Raw genomic sequence first — 16,264 nt, forward strand, 5'->3', positions numbered from 1 at the left:
ATCTGTGGTGCTTCCAAGGGAAACAATGCCGCCCGAGAAACACCACTCACTAGACCTAAGGACCTGCCCAAGGGACAGAGTAACACACTCGCAATGGGTCGTCTCAAAGCAATGAACCCTGATTGTCTCTTGGCATTATTCAAGCCAGTCTCATAAAAAGGAACCAATTAATAAATGAAGGATTGGGAGGCCACCCAACTCTGCCCATTTTCCCAATCATATGGAAACAAATTTCTGGATAGGAATCACTGACAAGCCAGACAAAATCAGTAGAGCCAACTGGATCATGGGAACCTCGTTTTGAGTGACAGAGATGGACTTTCTCTGTCAGAAGCTCAATTATCAGTGCAGTATCCAGGGCAGAGGCCCAAGACTATTTTTCTGTCCCCAAATTATAGAAATTCCCACATGAAGATGAGAAGAAAGGAAAGCTAGAAATCCAATCTCTGTCCTTTATTCCACCCCGGAGCGTATCATACGCCAACAGGCTGATGGAAGGGCGCTGCTCTCCAAGTGGATGGTGCCGTGGACAGATCCGACAGAGATCCGCGAGAGGCTCTGGTCCTGGGGGGCCGGTGCTGAGAAGCCAGGACGCTGACAGCGCAGGGCACAAGTGGCCTCAGGCTTGCTTGTTCTGGGTGTTCTGAGGTAACAGGCGTTTCCATGTGGCCTGCACTTCCACTGATGGTTACTCTGGCGGCGGTGGAGGTGACGCTGCTGCTGTCACCTACTGTGGTGCTGGCCCTTCTGGAGTCCTTCCCTTTTTCTGCTGGGGTTGAGGTTATGACCAGGAACGGGGACAGGAGGCCACCTCCCTTCTTTTGGAGGTGGGCTGTGGGGGTTTATGTGGTGAGATGGAGGAACAGGGGTGAGAAGTAGAGAAAGGCTGTCAGCCCAAAGGAGGCCGGAAGCTGTGCTACTGGGCCTGAGATACCGAGCAGACCTGTACGGGGAAGCTGAGCTCCGGCCCAGTCCCCTAAAGATGGGAGAAGTGAGGCAGATGCACCGGCCCCTCGCCTAGGAGATAGAATCAGGCACCAGGTGAAGAGAGAGCTGCCTTCTCTACCCTCCACAGTCTCTGAGAGCCTGCCCACCACAGAAACCAGGCAGGCCGGGTCTTATTGCTGGGATATCATGGCGAGTGCCCAGTCCAAGAAAGCTACTGTGACGTCCTGTAGACAGAGCCAGGTCCATCGGGCAGCTTCACTGAACTGTGTCTTAATGCAGTCCCACGTCACTTCTCCTCTGTGAGAAAAGCAGAACATTTGAGAGGACTGGGGGTCATGTGTGGGAGGGACCGTGGCACCTCACAGGGCTGCAGCTGAAACCTCATCGCGAGTGGCTGTGACAGAATCAACAGCACTGCACCTTTGTCCCCAGGGAACCTGCGGTGTCTGGAGTGAAGGTCTTACCTGCAGGCCTCGTGGCAGTACTCCTGGGCTCGGGCCAGGGCCACAAGCAGCAGGCGCCCCACGGGCAGCAGCACACTGTGGTAGAGGAGCAGCAGCAGCTCCTTCAGGGAGTGCGAGAGCTGGTGCAGGACCTCAGGGAGCTGGACCTGCAGCGGGAGCACGGACGGGATGGGACAAGATGCCCAGGGCGGGATCTGCCCATGCAGGACTGTTCCTCCCAAGAACTCTGTCTCTGGGAGGGTGGGTCCTTTTCCGACTCCTCATCTCCAGCTTACCCTCTGCAAGAAGCCCGTAAGGCTGTCACCAAAGCGGGCGGAAAGGAAGCTGACTGTGGCATTGGTGTGTGTCCAGGCCAGCTGCAAACTGGGCTGTACCATGGCCAGCAGGTAGGAGCCACAGGCTGGCAATGTCCCCTGCAGCCAGCTGTGGAGAAAGTGGAGGACAGAGGCATACTCTGAGCTTCCCCAGGACAACTTGCTCACCAAAGAAGAGCCCAAAAAGGGAGGAATATCTGAAGCTCTTCCCACTGTCCATGGCTGCCCTGACCACCAGCACCACCCTGCCCTCCTTGGCAGCAGCTCACTTGTAGCTTTGCAGGCTGTAGGAGTAGAGCTGGGCACATACTTGCTGGCCAACAGGCAAGAGACCAGATGATCGGAGCAACCGGCCAGTGACAGAAGCTGCAAAGGGAGCCTCCGGTGAGCTGGGAGAGCAGGGGCAAGGGCTTGGAAGACAGACATTCCAGGTCCTGGGCAGGTACAGTGAAGAGTGGGGCAGTTTTGTGTGCTTTCGGGTCTAACTAGACAGGTGTGGAGGGAGAATTGCAGGCCGGAGGGGCTGAATTCGTTCTGCTGGGTCAGGAACAGGAAGAATGGGACAATGGGTGGAGTCTTGGACTTAGAGGTCAGAAAACCTCAGGTCTGAGGATCTGCCCTTTTACTGGCTGTCATCTTTTTTCAATTACTTTTACTAATTTATTTAGTGCACATGGGAGGTCAGAGGACTCATGTTGACTTCCACCATGTGTACCTGGGGATGGACCTCAGACCGTCATCCCTGGCAGCAAGCACGTTTGACCATTTAGTTATCTTTCTGTTCCTACGAGCTATGATCTTAACCTGAGGCTAAATCTTCTTCCTCAGGAGTTAAGAGGAGAAAACATGGGTTTAGTTGCTGTAAATCTGTGACCATGTCTCTCCCAGGGACTATCAGTCTAGTCTGCACAGAACTGTGAGGGAAAGTGTTTGTACCGAGGACTCATCAGGACAAGGTGGGGTTTGGAGATGCTATATATGGCTCTATGCCCCACCACCATGTTCTCTTCCCAGACGACCAACCACTCCTTACCCTGGAAGGAGCCGTGGGACCGAAAGTCATGGCACAGGAACCCTACAGCAAAGACCAGAAGCAACAGGAGCAGCCGGGCCCAGGGTGGCCGAGGACCTCGTGCCTGTTGTAACAAGCCCTGGTGGCAGAGAGGACAGTGGTCAGAGGTAGAAGGCCTGGTCTCTACTTTCTAGTGCAAGCCCCAAGCTAGGCCGACACGTAAGCTTGAGGTAGGGGGATCCACAGACAGGTGGGACAGGGATGTGGCCCAAGCCCAACCCAGGGTGTGTCAAGACAGAGTGTGTCAAGACAGGACTGTGCATGGCTGGAGAGGTTGGGTAGCACACCTTGCAGGCTGTATCACAGGTGACAACATGCTCATTGCTACCAATGCCCTTCTTTAGAAGCTCCTGGTTGGCAAGCTTGAAGGACTGAATGGTTTCTTGCAAAGACTTCCGTGCCTACAGAATACCAAGTTGAGAAGGTGAGTCCTGGCCTGTAAGAAGATGCTGAACCTCCATCTTGCTTTATGCTCAGTGTCAAAAGGCATAGAAAAGGGAGGACAGAGGTCAAGGGACACAAACGGAGAACCCAGACAAGCCCTAGCCTCCCACATCCTCTCAGCTCCTCACCTTCTTGGGAATCCGCTCCCAGGACTTGAGCAAGTGCTCCAGCAGCAGGCTGAGGAAAAGCATGCTCCTTTCAGTCAGCGGCCCACGGGCCTGTTTCCCTCTCTGCCTGCCAAGATCCTAGGTTCTTAGTGCTGAAAGGCCCCCACCCCAGAGTCCTTTAAAGGCCACTCCAGCCGTGTTCTCACACAAACTGCGAGGTGTGAGCCTGGCAAACAGTGACCAGTGTTTCTGGTATGACACACCAGCTCTAGTCTGGAAAGCAAACACTAGGAGACTTCTCTGTGTACATCAGGGCAGGTGACCCCACCCCCACCTGCCTGGACTGTGATAGGTGTTTGGGGTACAGCTGTCTCCAGACGCTGGTGCTGAGGGGGTCCACAGTCAGGCATTGGGTCAGGCTGCCCAGGAGCTGTACAGGACAAGAGAGAGAGAGAGAGTGCTCGGGCTTCTGCTAACAACACATCCACGATGAAGGGTGAGAAGTATCGTCAAGACCCCTGAGGCGCTGTCACAGGGTGGGTGTGGTTCCTGACCTGCAGCCTTGGCTTAAGGATCTTGTCTACAAGTGACAGGCCACCACTGACCACCCTCCCACGTCTCAGGCCCAGACTCTGGGAGAGCACAAGTGAGTGGGGGCAGGTGGCCGTGGGAGTGAGCTGCAGAACACCAGGGAACATCACCAGAGGGGCTGACTGCAGCTGCCCTGCAGGCAGGGCAAGACGGCTGGCTCACCTCTTTCTTCATTTCAGCAGGACAGCTAGGGGTGGCTCGAGACAGGAATGAAGGGAAGTAGGTGTGCAGGGTGGATTCTGGCTTGGCCCCAAACGCCAGTACCTTCAGTCGAGGGAAGAGCTGGCAGAGCTGTTCCTGCAGGCTAGGGGAGGAGGGCCAGGCTCAGGCTGTCAAAGGGACTGTGACTCTTGAACTCAGCCCCGGCCTGAAGGGAGAGTCACCAAGTGCCTTGGGATGGTTCTGAGTCTCTGTACACAGAAGCACCTTGCAAAGCTGGTCTCCCTAAAGACTGCCTGATGTTACACACACACACACACACACACACACACACACACACACACACACACCTACACCTGTCACATTCAAAGGCATATATAATTTCTGGGCCTCACAGGCCCCTTGAAATCTACTGTTGAATCTTCCAGTTGTGAATCTAGGGCTTTTGGGGAAAAGGGGTGGGAATGCACTGTTGTGGCTTGACTTTGTACTGGGAACTCTCCCCTGTACGCATGCTCCAAAGCAGTCCTACCTGGGGGTTAGGGAGTTGTTGGGCATATAGGCAAAGTCTAGAAGTGGGAAGAAGTCCTTGGGGCCAATCATGCCAAAGCCTTTGGTGAGATTGGGATGCATCCTAGAGAAAGAAGAAGCAGGCTTGTTGGAAACTACTTTGGTGCTCCAGCCATGAACTCAGCTAAGCCAGTGGACAGGGAGAAGGGCATAAACTCTACCCCATCCCCAGCCCTCAATGGCTCCTCCCTTTCCTTCCTCACCATCACACTTGGAGGTGGGAGGAGCTGGTCCTGATTTTCCTCGCATCTATGGAGACCAGGATCACGGCATCCCATTTTGCCGAAACAGCCTCTTGTGGACACCCTGGGCCTTCCCCTCGCTGTCCCCCCATTACTCACAGGAGCAGCCGGTCCAGGTATGCGATGGCAAAGGGAGACAGAGACTTGATGCCCAGCACAGGCAGCATGATCCCCAGCCACACTGTAGAGTCAAAAGTCAGTAAGGCTCAGGCTCACGCACAGGGCTCATCAGAGAAGAGACCAATCCACAGTTCTCTGTCTGTTACCTTTCAGTCCTTCGGTGAGGTTGGCAAAACCTGCTTGCCCTAGGGCCCACATGATGGTCAGGCACTTTGCTGGTCGGCTCTGGTGGGACCTCAGAAGCTCTAGGAACTGAGGAGATGGGTAGAAAGGGCAGGTTATAGGTCAGCACACCGGCACTACAGATCCTAGAGGGAAGAAAGTTAGAGGTGCCAGGAACAGTGTAACCCTACGGCAGTGCGGCTCATTGGTTTCAGTGATGCTTCCCCCCCTTTCCTAACTCCTCAAACTGGCTGACCAGTTCTGGGAAAGCCACGGGACCTCTCCACGGCCCAGCCACTCCACAATACCACGAACGTACGGGTCATCCTTATCCAACAGAGACACAGCAAATGCTAACGGTCCCACAACCAAGCCTAACAATGGAGGTCCTGTCTGGTTTCCCTAATCCTACCCTCGGGAACCTCAGCACCATCTAGGGCTCACCTTGCCCAGGTTTGAGGTGACAATCTTGGGCTTGTCTTGCAGAATGGCCTGAATACAGATGCGGTACCCATGTAGCGACTCCCCTAGAGAGACAGACATTCTCAGATCTACTTGTATGACTTGGCACGCCATGCTTTTTGTTTTTCAGCTGCGAGCCCAAATCCTAACCTCCTCCCCCTTCCCTCCTCTCCCCAAAATGTTTCGGAGATGAGCACATTTCTTGTTGGGAAGGGAACTGGTGACCACATTGGGAGCAAGAAGAAAGAAGTGGGCTCTAAGATGGTGACCCTTCATAGGATGCTCTTACCTGGTGTCTTATCCAACTCTTGCAGCATGGTGAACAGACAGTGATCGAAAAAGAGCTCCACAGACCCTGCAGCTTTGCTCAGGAGCCCTCGGATGATCCCACGCAGCTCTCGGCTCACAAGGCTGTAGGGATAATCTGGGGCCATTGGCCTCTGTGAGTGCTAGGTCGGGATGCCCTTGCATTGAGGCTAGCTCTCTCTTCCCCAAGGAGACCCAGCCACTTGCACAGCCACGTCTGAATCAGGACAGTGGAAGTAGTGGGCTCTTAGGAACATCCACCCTTTCCGAATGTCCGTGGCCTTATCTAAGCCGAGGGCTGGGGGACTAACCATGTGGATACTGGCTCAGGGTGGGCTCGCTCCGTGGGGTCTGGAGCATGTAGTTGAGATAGCTGGCCAGGTCCTTCAGCCACACAGAGGGGTTCCCAGTGAAGACGCTCTGGCTTTTGTCCAGTTCCTTCTGCAGAGCGGCTACATCCAGCTGTCAGGGAGAGAGACGTCTATGGTGAGTGGGAAGGGGCAGGGAGGGACAGGCGTAGGGAAGCAGCTGGAGGAGGTTTTCCTGTGCGGACGCTACGATTTTTGCCACACCCAGACCCCAAGAAAGAAGGACAGGGCAGGGCAGCTGAGAATGCTGATCTCAACGCCACACACTTGTAGGCCCGTCACATGTTCAAGGGCAAGAAGAAGAGGGCAAGATGGGAAGTGAAAGACCACTCCTGTACAGGGACAGAGAACCCGAACCAGCATCTGTCACCTCCACCTTGTTCTCAGGATTTCCACCACTCTCCTCACCTACGTTTCTTACGAACATCCCACTTCCTTTCTATTCGAAGTGCCAACTTTCTGTCCCCTGGCATTTCCATCTTTTCAGGAACTCCTCTCATCTGGGCGTCCTAAATCCCGCACCCCAAGCCTAGGCACACTTACGGCTTTCAGCGCATCCTCCAGGCTGCGGAACGGGCCCTGCTTCTGGTTCTGGCTAGCGACAGCTGTCACCTTCTTTGGTGGCTTCTTGTTTGCTGGTTTCTTGGACTCCACCGCAGGGGGTGGAACCTGTTCTTTATTCTGCCGCTTCATGATTTTCTCAAAGCCACGCTCATAGAGAGTGCTTGTGGTCTGGATTGGAGCTGGACCGGAAACAGGCAGAAAGAAAACAGCAGGCCACTCTCAAGCCCCCAGGACTCACAGCACAGTGGTCCCTTCTCTGCGGGGGCACCTAAGTCATTTACAGTGAGATGCTGTCCCCAGCGCCTCCTCGTTCCTTGGGAGCTTTCGAAGCACAGCATAGAGACCTCCCGGTGGCTGACTTCAGTCACCACCAGCAGGTCCCTGGCTCTGCCAGCTCTTTATCAGACAAATCAAAGCATGTGGGAGCACAGCCAGACTCGTGTGCGGAGAGAGGGTGGGCTTCACTGTTTCTGGCTGCTAGTCTGCAAGGGCAGAATTTTCCCAGCACGGTTTCTCCTCCCAACTCTCGTTGGCTCTGAAACGACATCTCTAATCTCAACAAGTGACAAGGAGATTAACTCCTGGTTGGAAGTGTGGGTGGGGTCATGCCTCCCAGTGCTGGCCTTCTCATCCACCCCTCCCCGACCTGCCGGTTACTTTGGAAGGGGGCACCGTGCAGGGTCCCGGATGCCTCTGCCCAGTCGCTCAGACCCCCGGCCCCGGGACAGCTGAGAGGGCTGTGTGCAAAGGCCCGAACAGATGGAGATCGGAACTCCGGTCTCTCTCGGCTCGAGATCTGCTTCGCTGGGGCTCCGCTTCCCGACCTGTCCAGTGGGGACGGTCACCTCTCTCTGCGCTAGCAGCCACCCGGGGTGGCCGGGGTCCCGCGGATCCGCTCCCGGCTTCCGCAGCTGCTCCGCCGCGCCCCTGCCCCACAGGCCCAGGTGGGCGGCGGCGGCGGGTACTCACAGCTCAGGTCGTATTTCCACACTCCGTTCGCCTCCCCGAGCGCTCGGCGGTCAGCGCCGCCGCCGCCGCCTCGTCCACCGCCGCTGGCTCCAGGTCGCCGGCCCTTCTTCACCACCTCCCAGCCCCCGCTGCCCGCTGCCTTGGCCGCCATGACTTCGGCTCCGCCAGCTCCCGGCTTTCCAGTTCGCACGGCCTTCGCGCCGTGCCACGTCGGCGCTGCCGCCGCCGCCGCAAGGCAGCCTGGGACTCGTAGTCCACCCGCGCCACCGAGGGCCGGGGCGGGGCTGGGGAGGGGCGGCGGCGGGCAGGCCCCGCCCCTGTGGCGCAAAAATCCCCCCACCCTTACATCTGACACGCGCACCCGCGGGCTGGCACTGGCCAGCTTGGAAATGGGACTAGTCCCGTTTTTTCTTGTCTTGCCCTCCCTCTTTCTCTTCCTCCTCCTTTGGGTTTTTCGAGACAGGGTTTCTCTGTGCAGCTCTGGCTGTCCTGGAACTCACTCTGTAGATCAGGCTGGCCTTGCGCTCACAGAGATCCTCCTGCCTCTGCCTCCTGAGTGCTGGGATCAAAGGCAGTACATATTCTTGCAGGATGTGCAGTTCAGCTGTGGGACGAAGGAAGCCCCAGGAGGATGACGGAAGGGTTCCTGAAACAAGTGGCAGTTGAGATGGCTCCTAGGAAGGGAGAATTTTCATTGGTTGGGGATCGCGGCTACTTCACTTGTATGGCTTTGTTAATTTAGGCAAAGGTCTAGGGTTCGACCTGACAGGACTTGGTAAGATTGGAAAAGGATCTTGGTTGCCAAATCTAGACTTTATTCTCTAGACCTTAGAAAACAGTGGAAAGGTGACATGACCCTTATAAAAGCAGGACATGGGGCTGTGTGAAGGATGGTCTCAGAGGGAGAGAACGGGTGAGGGATGACCAACCCCTGCCACCTCTTCTGGGGCCCTCCATCCCCTTTAGGCCTGAGCATGGCTGACTGTCTCAGGGAGCTCTGAGATGGAACGTCTTTGACCTGATCATCAGTATGTTAATTTCTCAGATCCCTGTTTACCTCTATTCAGACACCAACCATGCTTTTTTTTTTTTTTTTTTTTTTTAAATTCCTGCTGTCACATGTATGGTCGCAGAAGAGGCTCTATTTTGTGATTAGAAACAACTGGCTTTTCCACTACAGCTCCAGGTAATCTGATGAAGTATGGGCACATACCCACACATACACACATTACATAAATAAAAATCATAGTAAATATTTAAAAGAGTCTGAACTCTAACCAAGATTTCTACCACCTTAAACAAGCCTTGTTAGGCACGGTCTAGGTCAATGGTTCTCAACCTTCCTATATGACCCCCGAAAACAATTCCTCATGTTGTGATAAAATTATTTTTGTTGCTACTTCATAACTGTAATTTTGCTGTTATGAACCATAATGTAAATATCTGTATTTTATGATGGTCTTGGACGATCCCTGTGAAAAGGTCATTTGACCCCCAAAGGGGTCATGACCCCCAGATTGAGAACCACTGGCCTCAGCGATTCCCAAGAGGCTTGCATTCACTTCAGTCTTCTTGTTCTTTGCTGGGCTTCCAGGGCCTTGGCTATCAAGGCTCTTTGAAAAACACGCTCCAGGAGTGTAGGGCTGTGTGGATGATGTGGAGTGTTTCTGAGTCCTTCCTCCCATTACATTTTGCTCTACAGAACAACCCACTTGGGAGCTGGGGTGTAAGATGAGTGCTTGGGTACTTGCTCTGGTTTCCACCCCCAATGTACACACCCACCCCCCCCCCCCCCCACACACAATTAATAAAGAGGGACCATGTAGACACTACTGTCCTCTGGGCTCCAGGCTTGTTTGTTCCATGGCTGCTGTGAGGTGTGAGCATTCTAACAAGCAGTTCAGGGCTATCCTGTAGTCCAGCCTACAGGAGACCAGAATGAAACCTTCCTTGGCCAAGTATACCCTCATCACCGCACAGCCACTTTCTGGGCTGCTCATCTTACAGCCACAGCTCCAGACTCCCTCCTCCCTCCTGAGGGTCCCCTGTTGTGGTGAGATCTTTCCAAATCCTCACTGGAGTAACTGCCTTGCAGCAAGACAAGCCATCCTTTACTTTATCCATTACTTCAACTGGATGGTGTGTGCTGGAACTGGTTCAGTTCCTGACGAGGACAAGGCTTGAGTACATGTAAACACAATTTCCTCGTTGTCTACTCTGGTGCTTTAACACTAAGTAATGCTCTGAGCCCAGGTTTGCATCAGTTCTGCTCTGGACACAAGAACCGCATAAAACTACATGGTAAGGTGCTGTGGAATAATACTTTTGTACACTGTGAAGATATTTTGCTCTCATTGGTTTAATAAAGAGCCAACTGGCCAATGGCTAGGCAGAAAGAAGTTAGGTGGGAGAACCAGACTGAGAGAACACTGGGAAAGAGGGTGGAGCTGCTAGCAGATACGAGGAAACAGGAGATGAACATGCCATGTTGGAAAAGGTACTGCCATATGGTAGAGCGTAGATAAGACATATGGGTTAATTTAAGTTGAAAGAGCTAGTTAGTAACAAGCCTAAGCTACCAGCTGACCATTTATAATTAATAAGTCTCTGTGTGGTTATTTGGGGAGCCACTGGTACCAACAAAAAACTCTGCCTACAACTGGCACCCAACACCTGGCACCTACATCCACATAAGGCCTGAGAAAGCTTTAAAAAACACTTCAGAACACAAAGTCAAATGTGGCTTCCTGGTGACAGCCTTCCCTCAGGTAGGCTTGGTGTGCTAGTGGCAAGTGCTACTGAGCACTTGTATGAGGTTTATGAGCAGTGGGCAAGATGCTATTTGATGAGACTAGGTTAAAACACCTACTGCAGCAGTGTAGAACCAAAAACTTCCAAGAGCTGGGGCGTTAAATGTGGCTCCTATTTGCCATGAGGCTAGGCTCTCAGAGAACTGAGGTGGGAGGAACCAGCCACCAGCATGCCATGAGCTAAGCAAGGCAGTCATGTAAGGTTTTGCTCATGCAGACAGAAAAGGTTACAGATATGCAGTAAACACAGATCCAGACAGAAAAAAAATCTTCTAGACAGGTTACAGTGTGTTTAAAAATGTACATAGGCTTGGGAGAGAAAAGAAAAAGAGTATAGAGAGTCATAGAAAAAATTTTTTAAAAAGTGTTTAAAGAAAAAGCAATATAAAGGGAAAAAAGCTATGTAAAGATGAAAAATACACAGGGAGTCTGGATCCTGTATGTTATTATGTTGTTTTGAAGTTTTTGATTGTAATGAACAAACAATAGCTGCTGAGAGACATTGGATTGTGAAGGCTGCTGGATTAAACCAACCTAAGTATTTAAAAAATGTCTTGACTTCAAAATGGAAGTCAAAAGATGTATTGCTTTTGAGGAAGAAGTTATGCTTTTGTTCCCATAGAAAATGAAAGGCTATGGATTCATTCAGGGTTAAAGAAGATCAAGTTTGATTGAAGAAGACCCCCTGAAAATCCTGGCTATAGACATAAAGAAATAAACCTAGAAAAACTACAAGACACATAATATATATTTGTCTACTCAAACATAAAAAGTCATCTTTGGCTAACTTAGGTACAATGCACAATCTATACTTGTATTAATACAGATGTAACACACACACATACACACACATATACATACGTATATATTTACCTTTGAAAGTGTATGTATTTTCAGAGCAAGGGGACCAGACACCAATAAAAATGAATGGCCCAGGTGATCCAGCATCTCAGAATGCCTCTGTTGTAGTTTCTTCAGAGTTCTGCATCCAGAACAACTTTAAGGCTCCTGGCTGAAATGGTCCAGCCTCTAGCCAAGAGGCTCCAGAATACTCTAGCCAAGACTTAATCATTATCCTGATTTTCTCAAGGTTCCTCCAAAGATGCCAGTGCCCCCCAAACAACAGGAAGCAGTCTGGAGAAAACAATGTCTGCATTTAAAAAAATGGATTATGGATATTTGTCGTCATTTAAAGGGGGTTGGTTACAAGTTGTTATTGGTTATAGTCAGGAAAAAAGCTAAACAAAAGAGTTAAATTCAAAGATCTCTCTCTTTTTTAAAAACAGATTTATTTAAGCTAGGTGGTGGTGGTGGTGGTGATGGTGGCAGCGGTGGTGCACACCTTTAATACCAGCACACATGAGGCAGAAGCAGGTGGATCTCTGTGAGTTCCAGGCCAGCGCCTGGGCTACAGAGTGAGTTCCAGGAAAGGTGCCAAAGCTACACAAAGAAACCCTGTCTCAAAACAAACAAACAAACAAACAAACAAAAACAAAAAATGGGATTAATTTATTTATTTTATGTATATGAGTGCTCTACTGACTTTATGCCAGAAGCAGGCATCAGATCCCACTATAGATGGTTGTGAGCCACCATGTGTGTACTGGGAATTGAACTCAGGACCTCTGGAAGAGCAGCCAGTGTTCTTGGTTGCTGAGCCATCTTTCCAGCCCTCAAAGATCTCTTTCAAAAAAAAAAGGGGGGGGGGATATGAAACAGAAATGATGAGATAAAAGGGTAGATTATTGAATCTACTTTAATCCAAAAAAACAACTATCAATCTTAAATATATTACATTGGTATGGATTTTGGTTTATTGATACAAATTTAAAGTCATTTTTGTTACACTGTATGTATGTTTCTACTCTTGTTTGGGGTATTGTGCCTGTACAGCTCATTTAAAAATGTAATGTATAATTAAGAAATACAGGCTACTAGTTATCTATAAAGATCAAACTTGTAGTCATGTTAAGTATGTTTTCAAGGTTAAACAGATATATTTAGATAGACAGGTGATCTTTAAACACTTCAAAGACCTACAGAATATGGCATATAAAATATTTTACTAACCTAAGGCTTTTCTTGACAATAAGACACATCTGCTCCTGGCAGCATTAATCTACTTCAGAGAAGATGATGGGCATCAAAGAAACTCCATATGGACTTTACTTTCTTTGTGGCAAATGCTAGCCACTGGGCAAAGAAACTGCCCTTACCTCAACTGCTGACCGTATACTGTCCAAACTGGACCAGCAGGATGCAAACGAAAGTAACTGTCAAACTTTGCCAAGACAAGGTAGGACAGTCCTTCAAAGTCCCTGCTTCTCAGACAGGTCTGTCAGATAGACCAGGCCTGCAGGCCAAAGATGGCTTCAGTGTTACAGAGGAACTTTGGGTGACTGTCCAGGCAGCCAGATGTCCCTGTCATAAGTTAATATTACACCCTTCTGAGGTCTTTGATGGAGTTAAAGACTACATAGTTAGACTTACAGTTTTTCTTAGTTATGATAAAAAATTAATTAGGTATAAAACTTTAGATTCACAAAGATAAGATAGCTAATAGAGTATTTTTTTTTAATTTGACAAATACAATGGACTGGATATTGTAACTAATTCCTATTTGATAACTGTTTTTGTTGTATATAACTTTACTGTGTTAAAGTTAAAGCCTTCCTTTTTAATTAGACAAAAGGGGGGAAATGCTATCGAATAATTCTTTTATACACTGTGAAGATGTTTTGCTCTCATTGGTTTAATAAAGAGCCAACTGGCCAATAGCTAGGCAGAAAGAAGTTAGGTGGGAGAGCCAGACTGAGAGAACGCTGGGAGGAAGGAGGGTGGAGTTGCCAGCAGATGCAGAGGAAACAGGGGATGACATGCTGTGCTGAAAAAGGTACCACCATGTGGTGGAGCACAGATAATAAATATTGGTTAAGTTGAAAGAGCTAGTCAGTAACAAGCCTAAGCTATTGGCCAAGCATTTATAATTAATAATAAGTCTCTGTGTGGTTATTTGAGGAGCCAGAGGTCCTGACAAAAAGCTCCACCTATAGTAGGGTTGTGTGTAGAGAGGTGTTTTTTGTCATCCACTGGCCTGTAAGGCATCCCTAATAAACTCATGTTACTTATCAAGATAATATGATGATAATGATAATAATAATAATAATAATAATAATAATAATATGAGTAACTCATGTTACTCATCAACTTGAACAAGTCATTTTTAGGCCTGCTGGTGCCATCCCATTTTGGGAGGCAATCCTACATCTCCCTGAAAAAGTACATAAAACCTGCCTTAAGAGCAGTCACCAGCCTTGGGAGTTGGTCTAGGTCAGAGCCTAGTGCCAATGGTGGCTTCTGATAATGGGAGGCTGTGCTGCATGGCTGTCCCCTCAGGAGAGAGGAGGACAGAGGGCGATGTGCTCTGATCCCTGGCTCTGGCTTAGTCGAGGGAAACATGGCAAGGATGTTTACCACACAAATTTATTTAAATAAAAGTGAACACATAATGCAGGCTAGTGCCCAAGGGGCAAAGGTCGGGAGGTGGGAGAATGGGGGACAGACAGAAAATGGGGGCCAGGCAGAGTCTGTGTGGTATAACCAGGCTGCAGGAGGAAGGGGGTAGGAAGCCTCGGGGCAGTGCTGCGCTTCGGTGCAGAGGCAGGGGCCTTGGGTGGGTGAGCCCAGTGCCAGGAGGTCAGTTCTATCCCTCACATGCTCCCTTCTCTCTCCCTGATCCCTGGGCTTGCAGCACTGCCTCTTCAGCCCCCCACCCCTTCCTCATATCAGCCTTCCCTCCAACTACTGCGAGAGAAGTCAAAAGACAAAATAAATAAGAGTTGGTGAGTCCTGCCCCAGTCTCGGCTGTAGGGAAGGGGAGCCAAGCCGGGACGAGTGCCCCCAGCCCTGCTGCCAGACCTGGAAAGGAACAGGAAAGTGCAAGGGCAATCCCATAAGTAAAAATATACCCATGACTTTGTCACATACCCAGCTGCTGGCTGTCAGGGGAGCAGGTGGCGGGCTTGTGGGTGACAGAAGCACCCTGGAAAGTGTTGGCCAGCACAGCATAGAGACAACGGGAATAAATAGGAGTGGGGAGTGGACAGGGGTCCTGGACGTCCCCTGGGCCAGTGCCACTTGAGGGACCCGACATGGCCTTGTCCTCTCACCAGCCCCAACCTCCCAACCCCCACTTGCCCGGCTCCCCAGTGCGGTGGCACTGACACAAAGCACCCGGCTGGCTGGCTGGCTGGCAGGAAAGGACTTATAATGTGGGCTGGGCAGAGGGAAGGGGCAGGGAAGCCACAGTCAGTCAGGGCTGGCGCCGCCATGCTGCCCTCAGTACTCGTCCTGGTCTTCTGGTTGGTGTTCTTCAATCTCATCGTCCTCAGGGGGTGCAAATCCCTCCTGGAGGGGAGGAGACAGAAATGAGCCAGCTGGCGGGGCTGAGGGATTGGGCCGGGCCGAGTGGCCGCAGGTTCAGAGGTCTAGCCCGCTTTCTGGTCTTGGCGGAGTGGTGGGAGGGAGGTGAGGGGGGCTCACCTCCGTGGCGTAGAGAATAGCAATGATGCCTGAGATGACAGGGCTGTTTTCACTTTCGTGCTCTTGGCAGATCAGCTCGATGTCGCGCAATTTGCTGAAATAGAAGTCGCGTTCTTTCTCCAGCCCATCCACCGTCAGCTTCAAGTCCAGTAGCTGTTGAGGCAGAAAGAAGTGTTTACGCCAGGTGTTCCCGCCTCCGAGGCTTCTGCCCGCCTTCCTGCCCCCAGGATCAACGACCCTTTCCCATCCCACTCACTTGCTGGTTGAGCTCGAGAATCTGAGCATCAGCCTCATGCCCACCATTTCGGGCTGACGGGGGATTCTTGCGAAGGATGCAGGGTGGGGCCACGTTGCTGAGTCGGCCAGAGGTCTGCATGTTCTTGGGGCCTGTGGGGGACGTCCTCTGTGGAACTGTCCAGAGGACAAGAGTCAGAAGAGGCGACACAGCACAAGAGAGCCTGGTATGCGGACCATGCAAAAGGCAGGCACGCTCCCTCAGGATCAGAGCATCTACATCTAGGCCTCAAGCCTCGGCCACAGGTGACATAACAGCAACTGGCCAGCCCTTTGGCCAGCCCTTTGGCCAGCCTGGAAGCGTCAGTGCCACGGGAAGCTAAAGGAAAGGCCATCTCAATACCGGGACCTGAGGGAAGCTGGCCTGAGGGAGGGATGCAGGACACGGGGATGGTGAATTTGATGAAGTGGAGCTGGGAGGGTTCAGGGCCTTCTGTACTGACAGACAGATGAGACCCAGGAGAGCAGTTGATGGCAGTCTGTCCTAGCAGAAGCCAAAGCCACCCTCAGTGAAACTCAGCCCCACCCCTCCAGCTCCCTCTCAGGTTGGGCTCTGTTGCCCCCTGCTGGGCTGGACAAGTATCTAAGCAGTGGGGGAGGACTCAGGCTCCTCCCTAGCACAGCCTGCATGCTGTGGCTACTTGCTCTTTAGCGACGGGCACCTCCCTAGGCAGCTTCTAATGCAAAGCAAGCGGCTGGGTGGGGACAGGCCCCGGCAGACAGCAGCGCAAACGGGGACGTGCTATGACGGGTCAG

The 16,264-nt window shown here is 51.4% G+C and overlaps 2 protein-coding genes across 3 annotated transcripts in view; both read right to left on the minus strand.

Annotated features, from left to right (window-relative positions):
- Positions 1 to 438: 438 nt before the first annotated feature.
- Tmem214 (transmembrane protein 214) lies at positions 439 to 8,308 on the minus strand. The gene is made up of 17 exons (XM_036171243.1): positions 7,863 to 8,308; positions 6,873 to 7,072; positions 6,273 to 6,423; positions 5,945 to 6,079; positions 5,638 to 5,720; positions 5,178 to 5,283; positions 5,011 to 5,092; positions 4,632 to 4,733; positions 4,103 to 4,244; positions 3,688 to 3,779; positions 3,371 to 3,419; positions 3,086 to 3,199; positions 2,760 to 2,877; positions 1,996 to 2,092; positions 1,688 to 1,835; positions 1,413 to 1,558; positions 439 to 1,245 (listed from the first exon to the last, which is right to left on the minus strand). Exons 1-17 carry the CDS (start codon positions 8,011 to 8,013, stop codon positions 1,119 to 1,121), a joined length of 2,043 nt encoding a protein of 680 aa, XP_036027136.1. The 5' UTR covers positions 8,014 to 8,308; the 3' UTR covers positions 439 to 1,118.
- A 5,826-nt stretch (positions 8,309 to 14,134) lies between these two features.
- Positions 14,135 to 16,264, minus strand: part of Mapre3 (microtubule associated protein RP/EB family member 3) — a 50,053-nt gene continuing 47,923 nt past the window's right edge. For both annotated transcript variants that reach the window (XM_036171101.1, XM_036171102.1), the window contains exons 5-7: positions 15,471 to 15,625; positions 15,215 to 15,367; positions 14,135 to 15,079 (exon numbers count right to left, since the gene is read on the minus strand). In XM_036171101.1, the coding sequence (XP_036026994.1) occupies positions 15,011 to 15,079; positions 15,215 to 15,367; positions 15,471 to 15,625 (377 nt within the window). In that variant the 3' untranslated portion in view covers positions 14,135 to 15,010. The remainder of the gene's footprint in view (positions 15,080 to 15,214; positions 15,368 to 15,470; positions 15,626 to 16,264) is intronic.

This window comes from Onychomys torridus, chromosome 21 (genome assembly GCF_903995425.1).
Source record: "Onychomys torridus chromosome 21, mOncTor1.1, whole genome shotgun sequence".
NCBI classification, from domain to species: domain Eukaryota; kingdom Metazoa; phylum Chordata; class Mammalia; order Rodentia; family Cricetidae; genus Onychomys; species Onychomys torridus.